Raw genomic sequence first — 13,321 nt, forward strand, 5'->3', positions numbered from 1 at the left:
CTGTTTGACATGCGTAGTAAATAAATGGCAATAACTAAATGGTTTTGATTCTTTAAAATTGCTTATCGCATTCAATTTAGTCTCAGATCACTCTTAGCAATCATTAACCAGCTGCAATGACATCACACTGCTTTTTCATTTCAGATCTTGGCATTCAGTGCAAATAACTTGGCATTCTTTATCCTACACTCAAAATTTCATAGGTTAAAATAAAGAACAAACATAACTTTCTCATTAAAAAGAACAATGAAGTGTGTAGACATGAATGTCTAGCTCTGTTCTTGCTGCGTTATGTGCATAATCCTGTTTTGTTCAAGTATAAATTCACAGTTAATTGGTGTAATTACTCGCTCATCTGCTCGTATGTAATATGTTTCTAGGCATTTTTACAGCCGATGATTTGAAAAAAGCACTTAATTTGTGCTGCAGTAGCTAGAAGACATCAGGACCGGATATAAATGTTAAGTTTTTCCATTAAAGTGAATAATTAGTCCAATTGAATAAGTGTGGTCTTCCGTGGAAGTAAAGCTGGGATAGTGTGTTCCTGCTGAAGTGAAAAACTGACCAGCAGCTTGTGTTGTAGAAATGGAGGACTGTATGACCAGTTCAGTATGTTCTCCCGTTTTAAAGGAGAAAAATGTTTATGTTGTAAAACACAAAAAGTCTGTGTTAACAGCACTTTTGTAAAAACTCCTCTGGTCTCCTGTCTTGGCTATAGATGAGATGGTCTCCTGGCATCTTCCTGCTCCATCTTTCTTCAAATGCAAATGTTACCCATAGAAAAGACAGTACCGGAGACGTAGCTATCACACTGTTCTCATGAACTGGTATATTATTTACACAGTCTTTAGAGAATAGATTTTTTAAAATTTGAGTAAATAGGGAAACACTAAAGCAAACATCAGGATTAAACCAAAACTTTGACCCACATGCCATCTGCAAATTACAGTCCCGCTATATGACATAATACAGTTTGTAATATGTGATTCATTGGTGCATTGAGGTGTTTGATTTAATCTGGACTAAAAGTAGCATTCTTATTCTGATTTTTGTCTGTTTTTCAAGTCTGCAACAGTGATTTAATCACAGTACTAGATCGGTCTTGATGTCTATGAAACAACATCTTAGGCTTTAGTTCTGCACTGGGAATTTTTTCATAAAAAATGTAAAAATATTTATGCCCTGAATAATCTCATGCCATTTTCGCAATTAACTACTTGGCTTAGCAATTTTTGTTTAGTACATCTGACTTATGCCAGACACATTCAGTATTTTCATCCAGGATTTCCACTAGGTTCAGTCTTCTCCTTGAGCCCTGTCATGCTGGACAGCAGTTTAACTGTTTTATTACATTTTATAAGTCTGGGCAGACTGGTTAAGAAAAAAAAACCCTCTTCTGCTCTTAGCTGTTTGCAGACACAATTACTTAAACGTATTCTAGTCATATTCCTGTGTTGTAATTTGTTCACTGAAATGCTGGTGAGCAGTCTTAGGTCATCCTTGCATTTTTCTTGCAGTGTTCAGTGATGGGGTGTTGAGTGGCTTAACTAGTAAGGCTGTTTTTGAAGGGTGTGTTAAGACAGTGCTTCCCAAACGGAAGGCCGTGGAAAAACCTCAGGTTTACTGTGGAATCTGAAAAGATTGTCATTAAAAAGTGTTGAGCGGCAGCTTCTTGTAGCTCTTTCCAGCACCGAACTCAAATATTGGATGTATAATGATGTATTATAAACCAGAATATCACATCAATCCTCAATACCCACACCACAAAGACATCAGCACACAAATGCGAAAGAGGATCTTATGTTGTTTTTGTAAAAAAAAAAAAAGGAATGCAAATCAGCCCGTTTGGTAATTAGTAGTTAATCGATCAATGATCTCCTCCAGCCATTTCCCGAAAGAAGTCAGGGTGTCGGCTTCAACCACATGGCTGGGTAGCTTGTTCTGTAGTCCCCCAGCTCTTTGGGTAAAGAAATGCCTCCTGCATTCGGTCTTAAATGCACTTCTGCATTAACCTGACAAGATAGAGGAAAAGCAGACAGCCCAGATGTTTGCCTCCAGACATCTCATAAACACATTAAAGGTTAAAATTGCCTGTTTCATAATAGGAGGCATCTTCTTGGTGACAAATATACATTGTTTTTGGTTAAGCAAAAGTAAAAGTAATTATTACCAACCAAAGCACATTCTTAATGCGTGTTTATACAACATATGACAGCACTGACACTTTCTGTCAGTGGACTGAATTCGGCAAGGTTTCCTGCAAGAAAGCAGTGGCTTTTGCTGACAGCTCTAATTTAAGTGAAAAAAGAAAAGACAGTGTTAAATTTTATAAGCATCTGCACGCTTGCATGTACGCTGTAAGGGTGAATCATAGCCCAGGTTTATAGCACATCTTTAGAGACAGTGAGGAATCACTGGGCAGTAGAGGTCAGAGTGATTGTTAGAGGTCAGATGCATTGCTCTCCTCTTCCCATAAAGACTCTCCAGGGGCATGTAGTTTATGCAAAACTGAAAAATAGCTCTTAATAAGTAGTGCTTGAAAGCCATTTATCTTCTGTTGAGAGTAGGCTTTCTGGGTTTTAAAATAATCTTTTCTTTAACTCTGGTATTATTTTCTGATCGTTTTCTTGCCAAAACACAGACAATTTAATTTCTTTGTGTTTTCTGCTAGGTAATTTGAAGACAACAATGAAATGCTATGCCACCATATTTTTAAGTTTATTGTTTGGGGACATTTGTGAGTTCATGACAGAAATAGTAATGCTAAAGAGGACACCTACATTTTTAAATTAATTTCATTTGAATGAAAATTAAATTAATTCAAAATTAATGAAGCAGGTTTAAATATTACAAAAATATCTGGCATAAGTCGGTGAATACAGTGATACAGTAAGTTAATATTACTTTAAAAATAGTGACCATTTTGTATTTTTTCAGGGGAAAAGTCCCGCAGAAGGATTTGGAAAGCCTGTTTCCTGGAATGAGTGGCGATTTCACCAGTGAAAATTTTTCTGCCACCTGGTATCTTATAGAAAACCATTCTCTCACAAGGTGAGTTTTATTTGTTTAATAATGGAGATTCAGCTTGTAGTCATATTTGGAAAACAGATATTTAGAATGTGGGATAAATCCCAGGCGTAGTGTTTGGTTTCTGACCTTACACTTATTTGTCAAGTACCTTTTATGGAAAGGGGGGTGATGTTTGGGTGACACCCCCTTACTGACTAGAACAGGGCTGCACCATTTTACAGAAGAACATAGATAGAGGCTTACAAGCGAGAGGAAGCATTCAGCCCCTCTGTCCCATCAATCCCAGCAAAGACAACGTCAGCAATGGCCAGCAGGATCTTCAAAAGGCAGCAGTGTTGTTTGCTGTTCATGAGGGGGAAAACAAAGGTCTGTTCTGTACACTGCCTTCATGTCACCTGCACATAGCCAGGCACTGGTTAGGTTTAACTTTAGTTTAGTTCGATCTTCAAATCCCTCCAACATATAGCAGTTTGTAGTGTCAAAACAATAAAGATTTCACAGCTCAGTTGTTTTGCTTCACAGCAGTCGCTGTTGAACTGCCCCATTACCACTGTCTTTCTGCATAGCAGTGAGGTATACAGAACTGACCCAGCCCAGCTAGGAAGAGTGAGTCAGAGTGAGTGCAATGAGAAAGTTATTATCCAGTATATTCGCATAGTCTGTTAGCGCTTGCACACAACCCGGCACTTTTTAGAGTTTCTCTTCTTCTGCAAGAACGATTTTATTCCATACAGCGTTTCAGTAATAGACATCTGAGGGAATTAAAATGCAATTAAAATAAAAATATCAATTTTTTTTAATGAGCAAAAATTAAAGTTACCTGCTTCACTTCTACAGATCCAGCTAGTCACTGCTGTTTACTAACTAAAACTAAATAAATTGTTTTCAGGATAATGTATTTCCATTATTTGTTCAGCAGGTTCATGTGCATGGGTGGTTTACTACGAAAACAAACTGCAAATTCAATTAAAGATTTAATTATAGCCACTATTCACTTACAATGTAGAAATATAAACCCCTCACTTTTCTATTTTAAATGTTTTGTAAGAGGTCAGTTTATAACACTTCATTTCACCAGGAAAATGCAGAGAAATCACTTGCTGATGCATTGTCCTTGGTATGTTCAGTATGATATGGATCTAATGTTTTATAGTTCAGGCAGAAAGTGATGGAGTGATGGATCCGATCATAATCAACATAGTCATTGGAAAATAGTTTTAAAAAAAGCTCCTAATGTACAACCGCAGCTCTTCTGCAGCGAATGACGGGTCTCTGACCGTGTTTTCATATAGATCTGGGTTACTTGCTTTTACAGTAGTTTGCACATTAAGAGTAAGAGGAGGTGCACATTTTTGGAGGGTTTATACCCAACCAAGCACAAGGTAAAATCCCAGCATTTCATTTTCATGGTGCTAATTGTGATAGAGGGCGACAAAGTCAGGTCAGCACCATTCCCGAAACATGCCACGTGATTTGCAGCCACTATAAAACCCATTTCTGTCGTTTTTATTCACTTTGCTCGTCTTCTGGCATCACCTCCTATATCTCAGTGCAGTCATACAAGACAAGCAAGCTAATTTATGTGTAAGGTGACTTCTGTAAATTTTTACAAATGTTTTTGACCATAGAACACTTTGATAGTATTGTGGTGGGGTTTACTATTCACTCTTTTCCATTCAGAACAGACAACCTACTTCTTAAAGTCTGATGTGAATAGAAGTTTCATTCAAGTCTTATTCAAACCCAGCATGTATCATATGGGGAAGGTACTTTTATAATAAATCAACATGCACTTATATGAGGCTTCATGGGTTTTATTTCATACTGGATGACATGGAAATGATTGTGATTAGAGGAAACTAACTGTATTTCTTACTGCATAACCTGGCAGCCAAGACACTGACTCCCCCCTTTTTTTTCCTGCTGCAGAGAACTACCTTAGCTCTATCTTCTCCTTTTTGAAAACTGCACAGATTTTCCTTCCCATTTTATAAGGTTTGATTGGCTTCTTTCAGGGCCTACGCAAGGAATAGATGGCCTTGTTTTTAAGGCGGCGTGCATCACACAGCTCGCTTTGTATGAACCACAGTACTGAAGGCGGTACTCTGCCATTTTTGTCAGAAGTCCTTGCCTTGCTGCCGAAATAAATCACACTCCTGATGTTTCACAGAATGAAAAAAAACAGACTTGAACAAGCTGTACTTAACATCACTGAACTCTGTCACATTATGCCACCCTCTTCTGTTTTGAAGGTAGAGCCCTTCTTACACTTCCCTACACTTTATTTAACCCAGATAACAGGAACCCTGAATATTGGGAACTCCAGTGTTTTGCTTAACATATGTGTGTTTTTTCCTTGGAGGAAACTCTGATTTGGGTCGAAAATTGCTTTCCTGACAGAACGTCATGACAAGTCTAAATAAATAAGGAGGGCTTCAGGCCCATCCACCAGGTAACAGGAAACTGCAATCACATTAATTGCCTGACTGACTATAAAACAAAAATATTGCATTGGCAGTTGACAGAAGGTGAATGAAAGCTTGTTTTTTTAAAAAAAATACCATTGAGCTAAACAATGGTTTGATGTATTCTCTGGTTCTTTAATGGGAGAGAAATACTACAGTACGTACTACTGTTTATGAAAATGGGAGGCGCAGTTTTTATGAAGTGCTTTTATCAGTTTTACAGTCGGATAAACTTTATGACAGTATAAGCCCACAGTTTTAATTTTTTATTTCTATTTTTTAAAGTTCTGATCATTCTTAAAGCTCATTTTTTAAATGTTGGAAAAACTTGTGAAATGCGAAAACATTTTGAATGATCTGTTTAAGGTGTCTCGAGATATAAATGTGGTTGTTGTAAATAAGAGTTTGTGTGAATGCTCAGGACTGTCAATCTTGAACTTTTGCATCTTCAGAAAAAAACATTTTTGTGGAAAAGGGTGTACAGGAGAAGTGAAATGTTCTGTAAACATGTTGATGATTGGCAATTATAGGAATCTAAAAATATGATGTCTTATTTAAAGTCACGCTGTCCAATATCTGAGCTGTCTATATCTTTTCTGACACTTATATATAGAAAAGTTAGCTTTAGGCATCTTGTACCATAGTATCTATATTGCAGTTGGTCGTAAAAAAATATTACTGGACATACTTTGATAAAAATGCCAAACATTTCTGTAAATATTGTTTTAGATAAAATTATTACAATGGTAATTTGCAGCATATACAGAGGCCTCTTATTTACTGTGCTATCTCTACAAGAATGGGTCAGCTGTGCCTATAAAGCCATGGACACTGAAAGGCAGGATATACAGTAAGCAGTCTCTCCAATCTGTATTTGTAGCCATACCTGCAGGGGTTCAGAGACACGGGGATTTTAAAAGACCTGTTTGGTCAATTAAAAAAAAAATTATAAAACACAGTGTACTGCATATTGGTTGTGTTTTCCAGCGTAATCAGAAAGATTACAGAAAGGAATGAGCTTTGAAAGCCAGTGGTAGTCTGCTTCTGCAATGTTGAAGGTTTGAAGGGAGAATCCAAGACTGATTTTTTTATCATTTAAGACAAACAAAGGCAAACAGGAGACACTGACATTAGCTTTTGTAGTTCTGTTGTATTTACATCATTTTCAGTATTATTTAATCTCATGTAGACAGTTTTATTTCTTATTTTCTAAAGAGAAACATTGCAGTAATCAAAACAAGGGCAGTTAAATATGCAGGTGATGAGGTCTGGGAAATATATGTGATGAGGTCTGATAAATAACTGCAGATATCCAGCCTGTCGAATGGGCGCTTTCCTGTTAAGTAAATATTGCAATATTGAAATAAAGACCTTACTCAGGTGAGAGCTCTCTCTCGTGGCTTCCTTGATAGTTATATTGAGATGACAAAGTGTCCGACAGATCTTCTTTTGCTGTTCAGCTCCGTGCCTTTTGGGGCCCGTAGTCAGTAGAAGGAGTCTAATGCTGTCGCCCTCTTTCAGCTTCGACCAGCTCCGGGTTGCAGCCACGAACCTGCGGAAGCAATCCAACAAGAAAAACGAAGGCAGCCTGGCGTACGTGAAGGGTGGCCTCAGCACCTTCTTTGAGGCGCAGGATGCCTTAGCAGGTAAATGTGGGATCTGAATCCTTGCAACTTTCTGCTTTGCTGTTAACACTGGTCTCATACAGTATGTTGAGCGAGAAGCTGTTATAGAAGTGCTTAGTTTAATCGCTACTCAATTACTAGTTTATTAAGCAAGTCTGACTTTTTTGTCCAAACCACCTTCAGTTGCACCTCTTCATACAGCTGGGTATTGTATTGGAACAGGTCAGATGAAGTGCCTTGCCCAAGAGGCACAGCAGCGGTGTCTCACCACGGATTTGAACCCGCAACCTTCTAGATACAAGTCTCGGACTTTAACCTCTGCAAATGTAATACAGGATCTGACAAAGCAACAGCACAGTGGAAGTGGCATAGATAAAAGTTGGGGAAGGTTGTATTACATTGTGCAAAACAAAAAGTAGGAAGTAGGAACCCAATTTACCCAACCTCTAGCTCGGCAGTGAAATTCTCTAAAGGATTCGCCAGCCTACCTAGAAAATGTGAATGCTTTCTAAAACAGACATTTCAATTTCATGTGCTTCACATCCCCTGTTATACAACAAAAAATGTGTGGTTATTTTTCTGCACAGTAACAGATAAAATATCCAAGGAAAGAGTGGAATAGCATTGTTTTTCTCTCGTTTATCCTACGCTAGTGTATTCTGTAAATGAAACATACGGAGAGCTGTAACATTGTTCTGTTTAGGAAAGCTTTTTGTTTTAATTATTTCTGTAACACTAGAAAATGAAGACGTATTGCCGAGTCCTTGCTTTTTAAAAGGTTCATCCATTAGTCTGTTGTCATTCTGCAAGTTACCTACAGCGATGAAGTACAAGCAAACCCTTTTAGCTCGGGTGGCAACGAGCAGGCAAGACTGTGCTGTACATTGTTTCGTGTTTATTTTAGCTGCGGTAATAAGGTCAGGAAAAACAGTTATTGGAAATACTGTTCTAATTAGCGACATTATTCCTCTCACAAAGCATCTCTCTGAAGGAAAGAAACCTTTTTAGGCCAAGCTATTTTCATGTCGAAAGGCTTTTTATTTACATATTTAAGCTTTTAGTTGGGCTGATTAAAGAGAATGTTACTGTGGTACTGTATTTAGGAAAGTTTGATTCCCTTGTCATGATTTAAACTAGTAAGGTCTTACCCAGCTACAGTTTTGATCTACATGATAACTGTTTTTGTTTTTCAGTTAATGTAAATTAAAAGCCTTTAAATTGTACTGTATGTTGCCCTACAAAGACTTCACAGTTTTTCATTTATATTGTGCTTGCATAAACACAAAACTGTACTCACACAAGCTTGAACCCCCCTCTCTGTTGGTCCTGTAGTGATGTGTCCGTTTGCAAAGACTAGCTGTCCTTATATTCTTGGGTAATTTAGCTGTTACTGCATGTCCTTCCTTTGCAGGTTGGTTGCCTGCACTATTAAATGGATAAATATGTACTTTAAAAATGCCAACAAGTTACTATTATGATTCCTATTATTTAATATCAGTACCTAAATTGTGCAGATGTTGTTGTGAGCTGAAAAATACAACTGTCCCGTCTGCCAGAGATATTGGGGAAAGCAATGTAATTATGGGAGCAAAGGTATCTACAGTCTAAACAACCTCCAATCTGAGGTCCAGGTCGCATGGAAAGACCAGCTTTCTCTGTTCCTTGTTTTTCACCTTTCCAGACAAACATCAGTGTCATAGGCAACGACATATAAACCGCATCAGAATGTCATAACGAATACATGCTAACTTGTGATGCCAGGATGTGAAATAAAACTTTTTTTTTTCTAATTGGTTTCTCAAAAATTTCAAAGATTTTTGGACCATTGGAAAATCATAGAGTATTGTGTCTTATTACCAGTATTGTAAAAGACTGACAAAAATATCCTAGAGTATCCCACAGTAGTTAATAAACAGTAATAACATTTTTACTTACTCTGTCATTTTGTACTTCTTAGATATATCTTCTTTCACTTTCTTTCTCTTCCACATTATGTAAGACATGTGATTGCATAAATTTATTACTGAGCCAGTATTATAAGCTATCATCATATTATCTTTAATAACTTTTTAACTTAACCTTTGAGTTAAGATACGTTTAAGTGTATATCTTGAAAACATACCATTCTGGTGCTCGGGTGTTTCAATTATTTTAATTAGTAAAGTGAACTTCACTCTTATGTGTGTATCTCAATCAATAATGTACTGTATGTCTTATTGTCAATCCAAGGTACTATACTGGCTTTCCCTGTTTAATTCAGGCACAATTTAAAGGCAGGTATTTCATTTGATCATAATTAAATATTCTGGCAATTCATTTGATACCAACAGAGCTTTAAACAGGAAGACTTAAGTTAAATATTTCTGTTAAAGTGGTATATATATTTAATTTTCTTTGTTACTTAGTAATATTTATAAAGTGCACTGTAGGTTTTTTAATCTCATTTTGCTGAAATATAGTTCCGAATTGAGGAGCCCCCTGTTTTGAATACCTTTCAAAAATATTTTGGCTCCTCTCAGTACATCTATGTTTGCCAAACAAAACAACACCATAAAGGCAAGATTTCTAAGAATCTTGAAAGGTTGGAAAAAAATAGCAAGAGGAGAAAGGGAAAACAGAGCTTGTGGTGATGTTTTTTTTACCTACCCCATAATAATTGATAATAATAACATGTCTCAAAATCTGTGAATCTGATAACTCAGCAGATATAATATCTCACCTAGTGACTGATTAATTCCAACTGTGACCGGTTGTCACTAAAGGTATTTTTTCATAGTTGTCAAAGACAGTAGTATTTTGCAGTTAAAGGGTTTCCTATTGTCTTGGGGGATTATAGAATTGGCTTCTGAGGAAGTGTTTCCTGGTTACCCAGTAAAAGTTAAGCAGGAAATGTGTTGTATCCCAGTAGAGCTATGGGCTCGCTTCTTTTGACCTTTGAAATACAGAGAACAACTTAAAAACAAATGAGCATTCAGCTGAAAAACCACAGTAACTAATGGTCTCCAAGCTTAGTGCTTATACTGGACTAAGAACATAAGAAAGATTAGAAATGGGAGGAAGCCATTTCTTGAAAGACCAGAGTGTTGACGTTGACACCAAGACTGGGTGTCATAAAAAGGGTGAATGTGATACAAAACATAATTTTCTGTTAGTGATTAAAAATATGTGCCACAATTTGAATTGGGGTTATACGCTGTGAGAGATCATTATTAATGGTGGTTTTGTCTCATGCCAGCGCAAGGGGAAGAAGAAATGGATAAATTCCAGGTCACCAGTGAGACAGATGATAAACTTGACGCGTCAAGCCCAGGTCTACGCTAGAAATATTTCTGTTCCGTTTCTGTCAGGCGTGCATGTGTGAAATCAGTTTTAACATCCCGTTTCTGTCAGAATAAAAAATAACTTCTGAGCTTAAGGATTTCTTTGAGAAGTCGTGAATATATCATACGACACAACTGTCATGTTTGGCTCCTGACATTTCAGGTTAAAATGAAGGATTTTTTTTAATGAAAAAAATCCAATTCGGTTTTTGATGCCTATAAATAATTTTATTTTGGTCCGTTGTGGCCCCATTAGCTCTTTAAAAGCCAGTCATCCACATATTCAGCCGCTGCAGGACTGGGAAACGAAATTTCTGGAAGCCATGAGCAGCCTAACCGAGCCAAGATAAACACTCTGCTTGGATCATGGCAGCGAAGGATCTAGTCTTTGCTTCCCTGCTCAGCTGCAAACTCTTTAGCGTGTGCCGAAACCTCCCACCGCAAAAACTCCTGATGCACGACGTTTGAAACACCTTCTCCAACAGAAATAAAAGACAGGGTTACATCTAATAAGGCTTAATTTGCCTCTCCTTCTACAGTCTAATAACTCTGGTCTTTGTTCTCATGGTATGTTCAAAGCAAAGCCTCCTTAAACTGTTGCAATCCCCCCGTGAAATCTGGCGCAAAGCATTTCTGTTTGCTTAGCAACTGGAGAAGCATTGAAAATGAACAACATCAAAACGCTTAGCCTGTACTTCTTCGTTTTCATTTATATGTGAGTGTTCATCGGCCTCGCTGCACATTCAGACACTCTGCATTTTAAGTGACTGAGCAGCTGTTCACTAAAGCTTAAAGATGCCTCATTGAGCATTGAGTGTCAGTATTTGCCACACTAGATCAATGAATTACTTTTCAGGTATCAATGATGCCTTGAATCTGCCAAAAAGTAATAGGTCTTTTTTTCCACCGTGAGATCTTATTTAATTCTGTTTGGAATAATTGTTGGAAGTCAGGAGGATTACCTTTTATTACTGTTTTGATATTACCTACCATGTATTTTCCCCAAGACCAAATGATAAAAATTCCTTAAAAACTCTTGTGATTTATGTATATCCATTCATGACCATAACATTTGCCTCTGTCTGGTTAGAGTGATTAAGATACCTTGACAGGATTCTAGGATAAACCGATGCAGTGTTCACAGTGATGTTGAGTTGTGGACTGTTTATGATTTTGAGTTAATCAAACTGTTGAACTGTTGCAAAGCCAGCTGTGTATTTAATCATTTGATCTGACCTCAGAACTAGTAAATATGTGTATCAACACAATATAGAGTGTATTAGAAATTAGGTGATTCAACTGAACTACAGTTTTATATTTTTATTGACAAAATCGGAATGTGTGTGCTTTAATGAAAGGGCAGTTAAAGTATGTTGAGCAATGCCAGTCTGTTCAAAGCCCTGTGTACTTTTGGTTGTCTGTACGCTCTCCACAGTGCAGTGTCTGTGGTTGGATTTCTGGGTTCTGTGACACCCACTGGAAACCAGCCTCACCAGATGGATTCTTGTGGCTGTTTTTTTAGTAGAAAAGTTGGCAATTGTGCTGTGACACAGTCGGCTAGCAAAATAAATGAAAAAAAGAGGCACATCTTTCGTACAAAAACTTTCTTTGAAAATTAATGTTCTGTGCTTTCCCTCAATGATATGACATCTTTCACAGTGCAGTCAACTTTGCCCCCTTTTGCTCTTCAGTTAATATTTGATTATGACTAAAGCTAATATATTCAATTTACGTTTTAATAAAAAAATGTTCTGATCCGTAAAGGCACCACCAAATAATAACGTCAGGTAAGTTAAACCAGTACCACATTTCTGTGTTTTGTGGAACATAGGAAAAAACAAAACTGTATTTTTGTAGAAATAAGAGATTTTGGTGCTGGTGCTTCTGTCGATGAAAAGACCAGGCGACGTTGAAGAGAAAACTGTGGTTTGTGTTGCAAGTTGTGAGGGTGGAAGCTGGGCTCTGGTGGGTGGTTTGTGTTTCCCAGCTCGGGCACGGGATGTTGAAAGAGGGTTTAGAAAGTCAGCTGAAGGTCAGGAAGGTCGAGGACAGGGAGGTATTTGGTCTGAATTCCGTCTTGGCTGGTGTTATCAGATAGCGTAACCCTCCTTTCTGCCACTCAGCCCCTGGGAATGTCTGACACAGACTCGGCTGTGGCGGAGATGTTAAACAGGAAGTTTGCTTCATCAGCGCGATTTGGCTTGTGCACAGGAACCTACGAGGAGCCGTGTTCACCTATGTCTGACCTTGTGGGTGCCGGCTGATTGAGTTGGATGGGGTATCTGTGCCCGTCTCTAGCTGACATTTTCACTGACAAACGCAATGGGCCAGGTACTCCGTGCGTTGTGTCCTGAGTTCCAGTTTTATGCAGTTTTTCTAAAAGTAAAAAAAAAAGGATTTATTGTACAACCCAAGATCAAAACATTCCCAACTGCAAAGATTAAGATACTTAATTTTTCCTTTAACGAAAAGTAGGGCCAATCAATCCTCAGGTTAGAATGCACAAAATAATTTTGGCCTGGCAGTATGTTTTGGGAACGTGCAACACTGTCATAGCCGAGGTATTATATTATAGACAGAAAGAGGATACACAGCTGCCTCTGGTGAGGGAAACCAAGCAGCTGAAGTGATAGATCCCAGACCTCATAATCCTGCTGTAGGTCTGACAGAGGTGAAACTTTGTGTATCCTATCCTTGGGTACTGTGCGCTCCCATTTTACCACACAGGAACACAGTGTGATTAAGCAAGGGGAGGAAAAACTGCCCTTTTTTGAGGGAGGGGGAGAGGAAGGAATGCTGTGGGTGAGCATGAGTTTAGCAGTAAGGAGGCTATGTAGATTGTTAGAAAAGTATGTCATGAAAGTCTATTAAACCTTAACAA

General features: G+C 37.9%; 1 protein-coding gene across 2 annotated transcripts in view; it reads left to right on the plus strand.

The window, feature by feature from the left end:
* Window positions 1-13,321, plus strand: part of exoc2 (exocyst complex component 2) — a 107,049-nt gene that overhangs the window by 26,499 nt on the left and 67,229 nt on the right. For both annotated transcript variants that reach the window (XM_088918393.1, XM_088918391.1), the window contains exons 5-6: window positions 2,938-3,051; window positions 7,017-7,141. In XM_088918393.1, the coding sequence (XP_088774519.1) occupies window positions 2,938-3,051; window positions 7,017-7,141 (239 nt within the window). The remainder of the gene's footprint in view (window positions 1-2,937; window positions 3,052-7,016; window positions 7,142-13,321) is intronic.

Source organism: Atractosteus spatula, chromosome 6, assembly GCF_055471065.1.
Source record: "Atractosteus spatula isolate fAtrSpa1 chromosome 6, fAtrSpa1.hap1, whole genome shotgun sequence".
In the NCBI taxonomy this organism is placed as follows: Eukaryota; Metazoa; Chordata; class Actinopteri; order Semionotiformes; family Lepisosteidae; genus Atractosteus; species Atractosteus spatula.